The 16,242-nt window shown below is 36.2% G+C and overlaps 1 protein-coding gene across 3 annotated transcripts in view; it reads left to right on the top strand.

Annotated features, from left to right (window-relative positions):
- The window catches only part of smtnb (smoothelin b), a 72,385-nt gene that overhangs the window by 27,583 nt on the left and 28,560 nt on the right, over positions 1-16,242 (top strand). For all 3 annotated transcript variants that reach the window (XM_079416364.1, XM_079416365.1, XM_079416366.1), the window contains exons 9-10: positions 134-646; positions 9,706-9,779. In XM_079416364.1, the coding sequence (XP_079272490.1) occupies positions 134-646; positions 9,706-9,779 (587 nt within the window). The remainder of the gene's footprint in view (positions 1-133; positions 647-9,705; positions 9,780-16,242) is intronic.

Genomic DNA, 16,242 nt, shown 5'->3' on the forward strand with positions numbered 1-16,242 from the left:
TTAATAGAGAATTGGTTAAAAAACTAAAGGGTGATCTAATGTACTATTTTGAAAACATAAATCTTTTTGATATAATAATTACATTTTTAATAATTGTATTTTGAATTCAATAAAAATACATTTTTCTTTTCAGATTTTAAAAACAAAGCCTCATTCTCTGGGCCTGTGATTCGTGCAAACTCTGTTCGTGACAGGATGCGCAAATTCACCGAACCTGTTATGAACGCACCCAAAATCAGCCACAGTTCTTCTCATTCTACAAACACAGTGTCTGCTGAGAGGTCCTGGGACACCTCGTCCTTTTCTTCCTCCATCCCAAAGAAAGAGAGGAATGTCACTGAGAACATGTTGGCCCAGCCCAAGCTTTACTCCAGCCAATCACACGCCGCAGTGGGCGGCTCACACGGCCGCTCTGAAAATGTCAGTCGTGTGTGTGGCGGTTCAGAAGAAGTGCAGACTCCTGAGGGAGAAGCATCTTCAGGGACCCACGACACCCGGGGTGAACCTGAGTCCAACATGAAGACCTTCCTCAGCATTGAGATCAAAGAAGGACGAGACCCAACTTCACATTCTTCGCTGTCATCGTCCTCTACAGCCGTAAACATGAGCCCGCGAATCATCACATCTGCTGCTCCACAGAGAACAGGTAAGCAAATGAATCAACTGATTCATAAAACAGACACAAATATACATAATTATGCGTTTTGGGTCCAAAACAATTGTGGGGTGAATTGATGGATTTGCATGAACTGAAAAAAAAGTATACATTTAATGCAATGTATATTGCTTTGGAAAAAAGCCTCTGCCAAATGCATAAATAAGTAAATGTTCAATATTACTATTTATCATTATTATTTAGTCATTTAGCAGATGCTTGTATCCAAAGCGACTTACAAATGAGGACAACAGAAACAAGCAATTGTAGTATTAAAACAACTAAAAACAGATTCAAAACTAAAAGCTTAAAAAATGACAAATGCATACAACAAAATTTCAAAACTTAACATTTAAATGAAAAAATAAATAAACAATTAAAATTAAATAAATAAATCTAAAAACAATTCAAAATATTAAAGAACAAAAGGTATAAGAGTATAATAATGATTCTAACATAACACTAAGCCAAACACCAAAAAAACAACAACTATATATATATATATGTATATGTACAACCACACACACGCATGCATACATACATGCATACAGGCAACTGTTTGGACCAGACAACCCTCCAGCGGGTGGTGAAAACTGCCCAGTACACCACTGGTGTCATGCTACCCTCCATCAAAGACATTTACCACAAACGCTGCCTAAGGAGAGTGAGAAGTATCATCAAAGACTCCTCTCACCCCAGTCACAGACTGTTCACTCCTCTCCCATCTGGGAGACGTTATAGGAGTCTTCGCTGTCGCACCAGCAGACTCAGGAACAGTTTCTTTCCCTCAGTTGTCAGCCTACTGAACTGCAATCTCAGGCGCTGAACACTACGTCCAAGATGGACAACCTAATGGTTTAAAAAAAAAAAAAACTGCACTGTTCAATAACCTGTCTGCACTCCTCACTCACAATGTTCTTATTCTTTCCTCTGTTATTCTGTACATTTCTGATATTTTGCACATTCCCTTGCACATGTCTACCTCCGGATGCTGTTAAGGTCATTGGCCATATATAAACATATGTTACTACATACCTCACTTTATAATGCACCTTCTGTTTATACTTCCTTGCAACCTAAGCTGTATGTACAGTCATTTGCACTGAGCTAGTCTCTCCCCCTCTACCTCATAACTTGCACTATATGTCATAAAACGTAATGTATATACACATTTTTTTATATTTATTTGTATACTTTGTTATTTGCACTTCTGGTTAGATGCTGACTGCATTTCATTGGCTCTGTACTTGTACTCTGCACAGTGACAAAGTTGAATCTAATCTAATCTAACATACATACATAAATATATATACATACAAATTTACAAATTATATATATAATTATATACACCGGCATGACAGGATGTGAAAACGCCACTCAAAACGCCAGCTTCCTCACCCGAATGAAAAGGGTTTTTAGTCTAAATAAAAGGCTAGTAGAAGTAGGGCTGCATGATTCTTGTGAATCTTGTGAATGTGAATCACGATTTTTCTCCATGGGAATTGAGATCACGATTCTCTTACACGATTCTCATTTTTTCAACCAAAATGTATTGCACTCAAGTACAAAAAACAAAAAAAAAAACACAGGACATTCAGTATAATAAAGTGCTGGAGTAACAAAAAATAGTCTCTTTTCTTTATTTTAGACCCCTTAAAGTGAATAATTTTAAAGCTTTAAGTTGTTGAACATAAGAGAACATTAACAATAATAAATAAATATTCACATTCACACGGGGCATCGGCGTCAACGCCTCTCGTTTACTTTGAATGGAGTGACGTCAAGCGTTGCCTCACTGGCATTGCACGCGGCAGAAGTTGAAAACTTTTCAACTTTTCAAGCGCCAACGCAGGCGTCAGCCAATCAGATCGCCTTATGCAAATACCCTAGAGCAGACGTTAGCCAATCCCGTTCATGCAGCACCAGAAAAGTATGTGATTGGCTGTTATCACTATGACGGCGCGTCAACACCATGGTCAGCACCAGAGCCGTTGAGAAACAGAGTTGCAACACATAGTAACTTAGGAATGTGGAAGTAAAGCGTGTCATGGAGCAGCCAATAGTTTCAAACAACCGATAGTTTCAGCATTGAAGCCCATTCATTTCAGTGCTTCTCAAGCACAGTCGCCAGAAAGTTGAGGAAATTACAGCATTTTTTGCCATTATAACGCATTAGTTTATCTCTCGGAAATCTGACCAGTAGTTGTATTTTATGAAACGCGTTATAGTTAATGTTTATTTTTAGATAATAGGCAGTATATGCTATATTTGCAGTTAGATAACGTGGATATATTATATAATAAAATATTTTGATGAATACAGTTGGTTGCCTTTTTTATTTTGAAGTATTTGCAAAACTTAAATTTACATTTTTTTCATTTACATTTAGTCATTTAGCAGATGCTTTTATCCAAAGCGACTTACAATGTAGAAGCAAACAGACCAACGAAAGAGCAACAAAATAAAGTGCTGTGACAAGTCTCAGTTAGTCTAGCACAGTTCACATAGCAATGATTTTTTTTTAAAATAAATATAAATAAATAGAATTGAATAGGTAAGTGCTAGTATTAATTGGTCAGATGGTGGCGAAAAAGATGTCTTTAGATTTTTTTTAAAAAATGGCTAAAACCATTTCTAGCATTTTTCTAGCATTCATTGATATTCACTTGTGTATGCATATTGTATCTTATATTTTAACATAATATTGTATTAAAATGTGAATAATAGATGACCATAGATGAAGAAATATATATTAATACAATAACGCATTTTACATACTAATTAGATTTCTTATACTCTTTAAATTTGCATAATTTATTTCATCATTGGTCTGCACATCCACATGAATAAGTGTAACACAAAAACACACAAAGTCATGCCTCAAGTCTCCAATCTTTATTAAGCAGTTTACATTATTTATGCTTTGCATACAAAGAAATGTAACCGCCTTATCCTGTGTTGTATTGTATTATGTTTTTACTCCTCCATAGTTAAGCAAGAAAACCCCATTAATATTATTTCCATTAAACTCCACAGACAAAATGCTACTAGCAGTGTATTAAACGAATTAATCAATGGACGTTTTGTGTTAATATTTGCCGGAAAATGCTGCAAGTATACCCGCTGTTGTTGTCTGACCCGAATGACAGCGCGGAGTTGTTTGGAACTATTGAGAGCTCCATGAACCACGTGACGTGTTATTCAGCTTCAGACACTCCCTCTGTCAAGCGTTGATGCTGACACCCCGTTGAAGCAGCGCTGCGCAGAATGATCACCGTATGACATCAAAGTACCGCAAGAGCGATTTGAATGCATAGGATCCGACTGCTTTCTTATCGCTCTCGTGGTACTTTGATGTCATACGGTGATCATTCTGCGCAGCGCTGCTTATAATGTTTCAAGAGATTTGTTTTAAATTAGTGATGTTCTTTTGAACTTTCTATTAATCAAAGAATCCTGAAGAAATGAAAATATGAAGCAGCAAAATTGATAATAATCAGAAATGTTTCTTGAGCAGCAAATCAGCATATGAGAATGATTTCCTAATTATTAGAATGAGACTTTAAAATATATTCACATAGAAAACAGTTATTTAAAATTATAATGATATTACACTGTACATTTGTGGCTAACAGCACAGGTTAGTGTTTCGCTCATAACATCATATTCAAGTAAAAATCAACAATCGTATTCTCAGTAAAATGGCATCATGGTTTTTTTTTTCTTCCCTGATCTGTTTGGCTTCACTCCAGAAAAGTATCACCCGTATCTTTTTATTTGATTCGAGTAAGGTTCAGACTACCATTCCTTTTGCAAACATTTTAGCAACACAAAAATTCTTGTGCTTGGGTGTTAATATTAGACGCATTCTAATCTTTATGCGCACATTTATATTTATATATCTTTAAATCTGCTGCACCATTATTTCGGTGTGTATGTTGCCAGGATACACATGGAAGATGGCAAATGTAAAAATGTAGCATCACCATAGACTTTTACTTCTCATCACAAATAAACAATTGACACCGAAATCATCAATGCCAAATTTTGCAATGCACAAAATAATGAAGTTTATTTCTCATAATCACTGATATAAAGATGACTTCTTCAGATCGTTTTTAAACTTCTAAAACAATTCTGTTGATCTGCTTTGTCAAGGCATCCAAAATTATTTATAAAATATCCAAAACACACAATGCTATTATATTTTTTATATTTTAATGTCAATTTCTCACTGTTAACTAACTATTAACTATGACTTTTGCCTCAAACCTCTAATTAGCTGTCTATTAATAGTAAGGTAGTTGTTAAGTTTAGGTATGGAGTTGATTTAAGGGATCTAAAATATGGTCATGCAGAATAAGGCATTAATATGTGCTTTATGAGTTCTAATAAACAGCCATATGCTGTAAATATGCATGGTAATTCATAATGAAAATGTTCCTTAAAGAGTGTTACCATACCATTTTTTGACCATAATCAATTCTAAAGGATCCTAATCCTGAGAAATTAAGGTCTCATGTCCTGTTTCCTAAATTTGAACACGTTTTTGAGTCCTGTTGGTTGTTTAATATCTTGTATTGTGTTAAACAACATATTTCTGTCAGCACTGATAGCTCGTTGATAAGCACACTGACGTACCGTACAATTGCACCTCTGGCTACTCGATGTCGAGTCCTGACTTGTGGTCCTTTGCCAGTCCCCCTGTTACCAACTCTCCACCCCGTGCTTTCCTGTCATTCTCTACTATCATGTCCACTAAAAAGCATTAAAATAGCCAAAAACAAACAAAACTAAAACAAAACCCAACAACGTGTTTCTTACTGATCAAAATTTTCTTTAGATTCCTAGGGCCCATTCCTGTTGATAATCATAGTAGTTTAAAACTACTGATTCTAGCTCTTTAGTTTCGTGTTAAGTTGGAATTTTGTATGAAAATTGGTATTGGGATTCATTCAAATTGGATTCAAATGATGATTATAAAAGTATTCCTTAGTAATGATGGATTTTTGCCTAAAGTAGTGAGGTCACAGGCCTAGAAAGCTGGAAAGGGGGAAATGGAAAGGTAGTTACTATGCGTTTCACAGATGTTTTTATGGGGAAGGCTGAGTGAGCTGATGGAACAAATTGGAAAGCAAGCTGTGCATATTCTCCGTTTGGCAGCCATGTTGGAAATTTTACCCTAAAATTAAAATATTTCCATTCATTCCTTCTCCCTGATTCAAGTACAGTATGAGTAAGCCTATTTAGTGGTTTTGCATATAAACTTTAATAGAATGTCTTTTCTGGAAACTGTTCTGGTTCCTTTAAGCCGGAGTGGATTTCACCCAGTGCTCTTGAATGGTATTTATGAATGTGAAATCACAGTAGTTCACTCAAAAACGAAAATAATCTTGTTCCTTGAAATCCATATTGTGCTTCTTTTTCTGTGGAACACAAGATTTCCATTCAAGATGAACAATGGCTAGCCAAAATAAAATTTAAAATCATAGTGTGTGCTTTACTGAAAGTCTTCTGAAGCCTGAATATGGTAACTTTGTTTAAAGACTACTTATAAAGCACATATTATTGCATGACCATGTTCAAGGTCCCTTAACCCTACCCAAAACCTAAACACAGCTGCTACATCAACTACCTTATATACTGTCAATAAGCAGTAATTAGGAGTTTATTGAGGGAAAACTCTTAGTTAATAGTGCATATGTGTTCACTAATCTAAAGTGTTACCAAAAAGACCACTTTTTAATTTCTTGGCCTCATCTGAGCAAAATATTTTCCCAAGCTGCAGTAGCGTTCTGAACCCTGTTGCTTCCTCAGGGTCATTTTTGTGGCTTTTTTCTGAAGTGTTCTCGATGACACTTGTGAATGTTAAGATTTGACCTTTTCTAAGTACTGTCTAGAATGGTTTATTCTAACTTCCACTTCCTGTCAATTGAACCAGCAGTGCGCTATTTCGACTTCCAAACATTTGGATGTTTTGTATCCATTTCTCAATTTATGAACTAGACTTTTGTCTTCATTTTCACATGGATTGAAGCAAATCTCTTTATGCACTGATAGTGGGCCATGCAAACAATATTAGCTAACTTATGTTGCATAAGTTGCTGTAAGTTGTTACCAGACTTATTTAAGAATATAATTTGCATCATATTTTGTTTAGCATCCCCTAGGTTCTGAAATAATAGTACATTTCATTTGTAAAACATTTAATTCACAAAATTATTCAAAATATACATGACCACATGGTTATTTGGGAACACTATATTTGAAGCGTTATGCATAATGCATTAAATATTTATAATATAATGCATTGTATAGTATATTTTCAGAATTAAAATACAATATATATGGAAGCATTATATATGCAAATTTTACATATCTTACAATTCGTCATAAGATGTTACAATGCATAATTCATGTATTTTAAAATTCATTATAAATAAAGGCCTCAAGTAAAGAGTTAATAGTTATTTCATACGTAAACCATTTTTACTTGCATTTCCATCAAAAATAGCTTATCTTTATACTGTTCCAGTGTATATAGACCATACATAGCTATGCCATACCGTCACAGTGATATCCATAAAATAACCATTGTATTTTGGTTAACTGGCATGTGTGCCTGAGGACCCCTGTCATATAATCATAATTCACATGCCAGTTCACCCTCTTTCACCTGCCTGATGCATAAACACAATCTCTATTCTCCTCATTTTGTCATATATCTCTCTGTCTGTCTCTTCTCAGTATCATCAACAGACCGTATTTGTCATAGTGCCACAGCTCTGTCAGATCTTCCTTTTTTGGAAGCGCTTTGCTCATCCTTGCCTTCTGAAAGGTCTCACAGGCAGTGGAAACGTACTTGAAGGCCTCGGGATATTTAATGATATAGACCTGCAGTAAAAGAGTGTTTACTGTCTCAGTGAACCACATAAGGACACTGACGTATTGTGTAATCGCTCAATAACTGATGAAGATACCATAAACAGAGTTGGCTGCTTTATTTAAAAGTCATGTACTCTCTCTGATTTCGTCAGCAGCGTGTTCTTGAAAAAAGAGGTTTTTATTTGGGAATTTATTGACGTTTTTATGGCTTTAAACAAACCAGATCTCTTTGGATAAAACATGAAGGTTTCAATAAATACTATCAAGTTCTCTTGGAGAAACAACATCATTTAATTCATTAGACTGGAGAATACAAATCTAGACATTCAGAGACTTTTTGTACACTAGTACATTTTAAAGTTTGGGTCGTTAAGATTTGTGTGTTTTTGAAAGAAGTCTCTTTATGATCACAAACCTGTATTTATTCGATCAAAAATAGAGTAAAAACTGTAATATTGTGAAGTATGATTACAATTTAATAGAACTGTTTTCTTTTTCAATTTTTTGCGAAAATGTAATTTATTGCTGTGGTCAAAGCTGAATTTTCAGCATCATTATTTCTTCAGTGTCACATGATCCTTCAGAAATCATGCTGATCAAGTAACATTTCTGATTATTATCAATGTTGAAAACAGTTGTGCTGCTTCATATTTTGGTAGAAACCATTTTATTTCAGGATTCTTTGAATAGAAAGTTATTAATTAATTTGAAATAGAAATCTTTTGTAACATTATAAATGTCTTACTGTCACTTTAGATCAATTTAATGCTTTCTTGCTGAATAAAAGTCTTTATGTATATCATTCATCAAGTGTATGAAGTATGTGCATAATAAATTGTCTAGAAGTATCTCAGTACTGAATAAGGTAAAGCATGTTCAGGACTACAAATCACTCTACATTCTTTATAGTGCATTAATATTACCATACTTAAATTATTGCTCAGAGGTTTGGGGTAATACATATAAATGCAGATTATTATCATTATCTATGTTGCAAAAAAAGAGCAATACGGATAATTCATAAAATTGGCTATAGAGATCATACAAATTCATTTTTTTTAAAATGAAAGATATTAAAATTCAGTGATTTGGTTCATTTTCAAGCAGCACAACAACATTAAGAAGCTTTTGTATTTCTGTATGTGGAGTGAAATTGTGCAACAGACTAAGTCTAGTGCTCAAGCAATGCCCAAGTGTGACCCAGTTTTAAAAGCAGTATAAACGTATGGTTCTCACAATGTATCTGGAGGAAGAACGGATCTGATTAGGTGTTCATACAGATTATTTAGTCATAGTTTTTATTTAGGTTTTGTTTGTATATATACTGTAAATATATTTAGGAAAGTCAAAAGAGTGTATTAAGACAAGGATGAGATGACAGAGTTATGAAGTTAATTTGATGATTATTGTTATTGATTATTGTTACCATGAAGTTGATTTGATGATCATTGTTAGTGATTATTATTATAAATTTCCTACTCCTTTTTGGACATGTATAAGTTCAAATGATTTTGTATTGTGTTGTATTGTTTTTTGTTTTTACTATATTTATTTACATGTTCCAATTAAACGTTTCAATCAATCAATCAAACTTATTTTCTTAAAAGTCTGACCGACCTCAAAGTTTTGATCGGTAGTGATCGGTAGTGTTTTCAATTTCAGTAATCTGTACATGACAAATGCAAATTGAGACTGGATCCCATATACGGATCATATATTTTATTTCAAGTAACAAAAAACATATTTTTTTATGGTTTTAAAATTACTTAAAAAACTGAATTTTTTATGGTTTTAGTTAACTATAATAACTATGGCCAGTACACACTAATGCGGCAAGGAGTGCGTACTCCATGCTGAACAGCCAGAGAGCACGGAGGGCGCTGAGCAGTGTTTACATTAGCAGTAATGTGACCATGCTAATTTATGAGCTCTATGTGGTGCCATTGTGGCAGCTTACATAACGGACTAAAGGCTCCACTTCACTCTCATCCACTCCAACTGAAGCTCTATTTAACATCTGAACAGTGCTGTGTAAATATTTCTTAGGGTGGTATGATGTTTTCAAATGTACACTGTCATTAGACATTCTTAAGAAGCACAGTCTCATCTAAATCTTGTTAGTGTCTTAAATGTTCTCATTTTGCTGTTTTTCTATGTTCTCTCAGAGCTGACGCTTGGTTTAAGAGCAATGCCGTTCAAAGTGACCAGCTCAAGTCTCTCATCAGGATCCTCTGTTAAGGTATTTAACATACACAGACTGTTTTAACACAAAACACAACTATATTTGCATGCAGATGAAGTCTCTACTCAATATTTGTCTTAATTTCCCCCTCGAGGTCCACTTGTAATATTAGTCAGTGGTTTTTTTTTTTTTTTTAATTACCGTAAACAGCAATAATTAAATTTCTTCTGATAATGGTCCATCCTCTCTCTGACCCTTATAATTAAAGAGATCTTTTTTTTGCTGCTGTGCCTTTAAGGCCTTCACATAAACGGCATCTTAGCACGTTAAATGAGTTACAGCACTTTGCTGTGTTAAGGTCCTAGCACAATGAGTCCGAAATTTTCGTATGTTTTTTAAATTTTTCCATAATAGTCATCCTTTCATATCAAAAATGCTTGCTACGGATGCGAAAATGCAGAAAAACAAACCTGATCCAAATTTTTTTTATGACGTGATTGACACAACGTGAGGTTGTATTTATTTTTTAATGTGCGAAAATTTCGGACTCAGTGTACAGTGACCTTTAGAGAGACACTCCCCTCTTAACAACACTGTCTCAGCGTGAACTTTGACACTTTAAATGGTCTGTAAACAATTCACAAAAGCTTCAGAAAGGAAGTGTCTCTGGGACCAAAGAGCTGTTAACAAACAGATATTTTCAGCATCAAAACATTAGAAAGCAGGTTGGCGCTGATAACCTCCTGGGCAGCGCCCCAATGTACAGTATAGCGATATACCGATATACAGGTCCTGGCTCGTGGACCTTTCCTGATCCCGTACCCCAATCTCTCTCCCACTTTGCTTCATGTCAACTTAATCTCCTATCAAAATGAAGGCATAAAACCCCCAAAATAAATCTTAAAAAAAAGAAACTTTAGAGAGCAGCAGAAAAACACTGATAATCCATGTTCATATCTCAAAAATATATTTTTTTAAATTTCACTCCTGTGTCTCAGGCCAAGAATGATCTGAACTGAGCATATGTTCTGTGGAAGACTTTGCTTTAACTAACCTAACATTTGTGATTGAAGACATTTAGGCCATGAGCATAATGCAGCTATAGTACATATTGTTGATACTCCTTAATCTCCTTCTGTACACAAAGTTTGGACATTCACTGTTGTGAGAAATGCATTCTACAATCAAATTCAATCCTGAAAAGTTAATGTAGTGACAACTACACTACTGTTCAATAGATTGGAGTCAGTACGCTTTTCAATAGAAGTCTCTTCTGCTCACCAAGGCTGCATTATAATCAAAAGTAAAATTGTGAAACATTATAATTTAAATGAACTGTTTTCTGTGTGAATATATGTTAAAATGTAATGAATTTCTGTGATCAAAGCTTAATTTTCAGCATCATTACTGCAGTCTTCAGTGTCACATGATCCTTCAGAAATCATTCTAATATGCTGATTTACTGATCAAGAAACACTTGATTATAAGCAATGTTGAAAACAGTGCTGCTTCATGTTTTTGTGGAAACCATGATACAAGTTAAGAACAGCATTTTTTAAAATAGTGAAGATTTTTATAATGTTCCAATATATTTCTATTACTTTATTAATTCAATGCGTCCTTGCTGAATTGAAGTATTAATTTCTTTAAAAGAAAACGTACTGACCTCAAACTTTTGAGCAGTGTATGTGCTTTCACTCATTCACACATCTCTCTGTTGCCAGATCTCCCTAGGAAAACAAAGCCAAACAAGCGACTTGCCTCACCAAAATAAGCTCTAATACGGGACTGAGTTCTTTAAATAAGCATAAAACAACATGACTGCCCATAAATAAGCATGGAAAACTAAGCTTATAAATGCAGACATGGCAACACAGAAAGAAATGCGCACTTTTTATGAACAAAACAAAATGAACAAAATGGGGCTGTCATGGCCTAATGATTAGAGATGCTGGACTTGTAACCCGAAGTTTGCAGTACCGTCAGGAATTGTAGTTGGGGGGAGTGAATGAGGTTAACTTGGATGGTTTAAATGCAGAGCACAAATTCCCAAGTATGGGTTACCATACTTGGCCACACATCACATCACTTAAAACACAGTGTCCCTGTTGACAGAGGTTTACTTAAAATTGTTTGATATAATACATCTCCAGTAACTTTTGTCAAAAATTAGACACCAAACAATTTAAATTGTTGTTCAGCTGTGAAATATGAAACCTCTGATAGACATCATTGCAATTTTGGTAGTAACTCTGATACAATCCCACATTTTATTGCAGTTGGAACTCTTGAAAATTTGTGTGTGTGTGGCAGCCATCCTGTCTCCCCAATAGCTAATACTGCACAGAGCATAATAAACACTTAAAAGGACAACATCTGCAAACCTGTAAACAACTGAGGATGACAGTCCTTGTGAAAATGAAGTACACTTAAGCACTTTAGTAAAAGAGTATTTATGAAAACAATACAGATTTGGATTATGAAAGTATTCAGACATTTAAAAAAAAAATCACACTTTGTTGCAGCCTTGTGCTAAAAAGTAAAAAAAAAAGTTTGCACATCAATCTACACTCTATTACCCAGTAAGGACAAAGCAAAAAAACTGATTTGTGATAACTTGGCAAATATTTAAAAATAAAACTGAAGTATCACATTGCATAATGCAGTACTTAGTTGAAGCACCTTTACAGCCGGCAATTACAGCTTTAAGTGTTTTGGGTCTGATGCAACAAGCTTTGCACTCTAGTTTTGGGGATATTCTGCCTCTCCTTTTTGCCGATCCTCTCAAGCTCTGTCAGGTCGGACTAGGACCAATGAGGGACAGCCGTATTCAGGTTTGATTGGTTACTCCAATCACTGTGTAGAAATATTTCAAAGAGAATCCAGAGAAATTAGATGTACTTGAGCTAAATTTCAATTAGTCAATTAATTTTCAGTTTCAATCATTTAGTACACAGAGCCGTAGATCACTGACAAGCTACGCAATATCGAGTTCATTATCGTTTATTCCGTTAATCACGGAACCAGCTTTACTGACGAGATGCGTATGATCATCACGTTCGATATATCACCCAGCCCTATTAAAGTGTACTGCTGAATGTACTGACAAGCATTTATGGTAAACTAAATAATATAATATAATATCTATGGGAACTTGAATGCCTTGTATTTAAATATATTTGTAATTACACATTTGTAATAAAGCTATCATTTAGTACATTTTAACATCTTTAAATGTGTTATCAAATAACAGACTACAGTTAAAATTAAAATCATGCTTTAGGTCGGCGCCAATAGCCTCATGGATAGTGCATCGATATACAGCGTAACTGCGCTCATGATTCCTGTCTCGAGGTCCTTTGCCGCTCCCTCTCTCCTCCCAGTGCTTTGCTGTCGTCTCACTACTGTCCTTTCTATAAAAAAAGCATAAAAGCCCATTAAAAAAAATCATGCTTTAGTATGTCAGTCAACACATCAAAATAAGATTTTTTTTAAAGCATGATGAAAGTTAATTGAAACAATTTAAAATGTACTTTAAAGTAAAACTCTTCATTTGACATTGTTACAAAGTGTAAGTATACCTAATGCCGAGTTCACACTGCACAATTTTCAAAGTCGACGGCTCACCGTTGTTTTCACACTGCACGACAATCTGAGGTAGCATTTAGTTGCTGCTGCGTTCACACTGCATGATGAATCGGCGACATGAGGTTCCTATACTTTACAATAGGAAGAATCGCCGACAACTCTGTCTGGTCCACAAACTATGTTTCATATAACCCCTCCACGAACATATCTTGCTCTCTCATTGGCTGTAGGTCATTGCTGATGTGTTTTTCAGTCAGAATTAATTTCTCACAGCAAGATTTTGAATCGCTGACAGGTCCAGATACAGTATCTCACAGAAGTGAGTACACCCCTCACATTTTTGTAAATATTTCATTATATCTTTTTATGTGACAACACTGAAGAAATTACACTTTGCTACAATGTAAAGTAGTGAGTGTACAGCTTGTATAACAGTGTAAATTTGCTGTCACCTCAAAATAACTCAACATACAGCCATTAATGTCTAAACCGCTGGCCACAAAAGTGAGTACACCCTTAAGTGAAAATGTCCAAATTGGGCCCAAAGTGTCAATATTTTGTGTGGCTACCATTATTTTCCAGCACTGCCTTAACCCTCTTGGGCATGGAGTTCACCAGAGCTTCACAGGTTGCCACTGGAGTCCACTTCCACTCCTCCATGACGACATCACGGAGCTGGTGGATGTTAGAGACCTTTCGCTCCTCCACCTTACGTTTGAGGATGCCCCACAGATGCTCAATAGGGTTTAGGTCTGGAGACATGCTTGGCCAGTCCATCACCTTTACCCTCAGCTTCTTTAGCAAGGCAGTGGTCGTCTTGGAGGTGTGTTTGGGGTGGTTATCATGTTGGAAAACTGCCCTGCGGCCCAGTCTCTGCTTCAGTATGTCACAGTACATGTTGGCATTCATGGTTCCCTGAATGAACTGTAGCTCCCCAGTGCCGGCAGCACTCATGCAGCCCCAGACCTTGACACTCCCACCACCATGCTTGACTGTAGGCAAGACACACTTGTCTTTGTACTCCTCACCTGGTTGCCGCCACACACGCTTGACACCATCTGAACCAAATAAGTTTATCTTGGTCTCATCAGACCACAGGACATGGTTCCAGTAATCCATGTCATTAGTCTGCTTGTCTTCAGCAAACTGTTTGCGGGCTTTCTTGTGCATCATCTTTAGAAGAGGCTTCCTTCTGGGATGACAGCCATGCAGACCAATTTGATGCAGTGTGCGGCGTATGGTCTGAGAACTGACAGGCTGACCCCCCACTCCTTCAACCTCTGCAGCAATGCTGGCAGCACTCATACGTCTATTTCCCAAACACAACCTCTGGATATGACGCTGAGCACGTGCACTCAGCTTCTTTGGTCGACCATGGCGAGGCCTGTTCTGAGTGGAACCTGTCCTGTTAAACCGCTGTATGGTCTTGGCCACCGTGCTGCAGCTCAGTTTCAGGGTCTTGGCAATCTTCTTATAGCCTACGCCATCTTTATGTAGAGCAACAATTCGTTTTTTCAGATACTCAGAGTTCTTTGCCATGAGGTGCCATGTTGAACTTCCAGTGACCAGTATGAGAGAGTGAAAGCGATAACACCAAATTTAACACACCTGCTCCCCATTCACACCTGAGACCTTGTAACATTAACGAGTCACATGACACCGGGGAGAGAAAATGGCTAATTGGGCCCAATTTGGACACTTAGAGGTGTACTCACTTTTGTGGCCAGCGGTTTAGACATTAATGGCTGTGTGTTGAGTTATTTTGAGGGTACAGCAAATTTACACTGTTATACAAGCTGTGCACTCACTACTTTACATTGTAGCAAAGTGTCATTTCTTCAGTGTTGTCACATGAAAAGATATAATGAAATATTTACAAAAATGTGAGGGGTGTACTCACTTCTGTGAGATACTGTATTTACCATGCTAAATATTTCATGGGCATCGGCGATTCTTTCAGATTTTCAGACTGCGTGATTTGTGAATGAGCACCGATTTGCCTCTCTGATTTCGGGAATTTTTCAGGTGATTTCGCAAAACATGTCGGTGAGTGAAAATCGGGGTTAAAATCGTGCAGTCTGAATTCAGCGTAAGTGTGTTAAGAAACAGTAATGAAAGTGTCTCTAAGTACACTTAAGTGGTCTTTTTTCATTCGTATTGCTATCTGCAAGTCCAATGTTTACTTCAAAACCTTTAAGAAGTACACTACAAGTGCACATTCAATACAATTAAACATTTTTTTCACAAGGCAGGAAAAGCTACTCCTATGTGCATAATTGAGGTAAATAATTTGAAATATAGAGAAACATCACAACAGGTATAAGTAAACGTGCCTTTTGCTGCTAATACCCGTTGCATCTAACTCATGTGGGGCAGTGTGGTAATCTTGTTAAAGGATAAGTACTGACGCTTCATTAGCAGGTTTACAAGGCTATTTCTCACAAATGAGGGATTAATATCTCAGTGTGAGAGCAACAGAAGAAAGAGAGAGCCTCGAGAGAGAACACACAGCAGGAGTCATGATTTGAAGGAAAACTTGTATACGGCAGTCTGGGTCAGAGGTAAAAATTAGTAGGATTTGAAGAATAGAAAGTGATTGTTGTGTTGTATACTAGCAAACATGAACCGCTGGAGTTAATGCATACTCTGTATAGGTTTGGTTTAGCTTTATAAATACAATGATAACTGTGATGACAGACAAATGTCTTACAGCTGATCATAAAGGATGCATTTGTGTGGTCATAAATTGGATGTTGTTTGCCCTTTGCTTCTCTCTTCCTTTGCAAGCAATTTCCTGGATGGTGATTTGAGGTACAGATTGTACTAGATGTAGGTCAAACTGTTTAGCACTGATGGGACGGTAATTAAAAGCAGGGTTTGGAGAGACTTGATGAGAAAACCACAAGGAGTAGTGTGGGAAATAATCTACAGC

Source organism: Barbus barbus, assembly GCF_936440315.1.
Source record: "Barbus barbus genome assembly, chromosome: 5".
In the NCBI taxonomy this organism is placed as follows: Eukaryota; Metazoa; Chordata; class Actinopteri; order Cypriniformes; family Cyprinidae; genus Barbus; species Barbus barbus.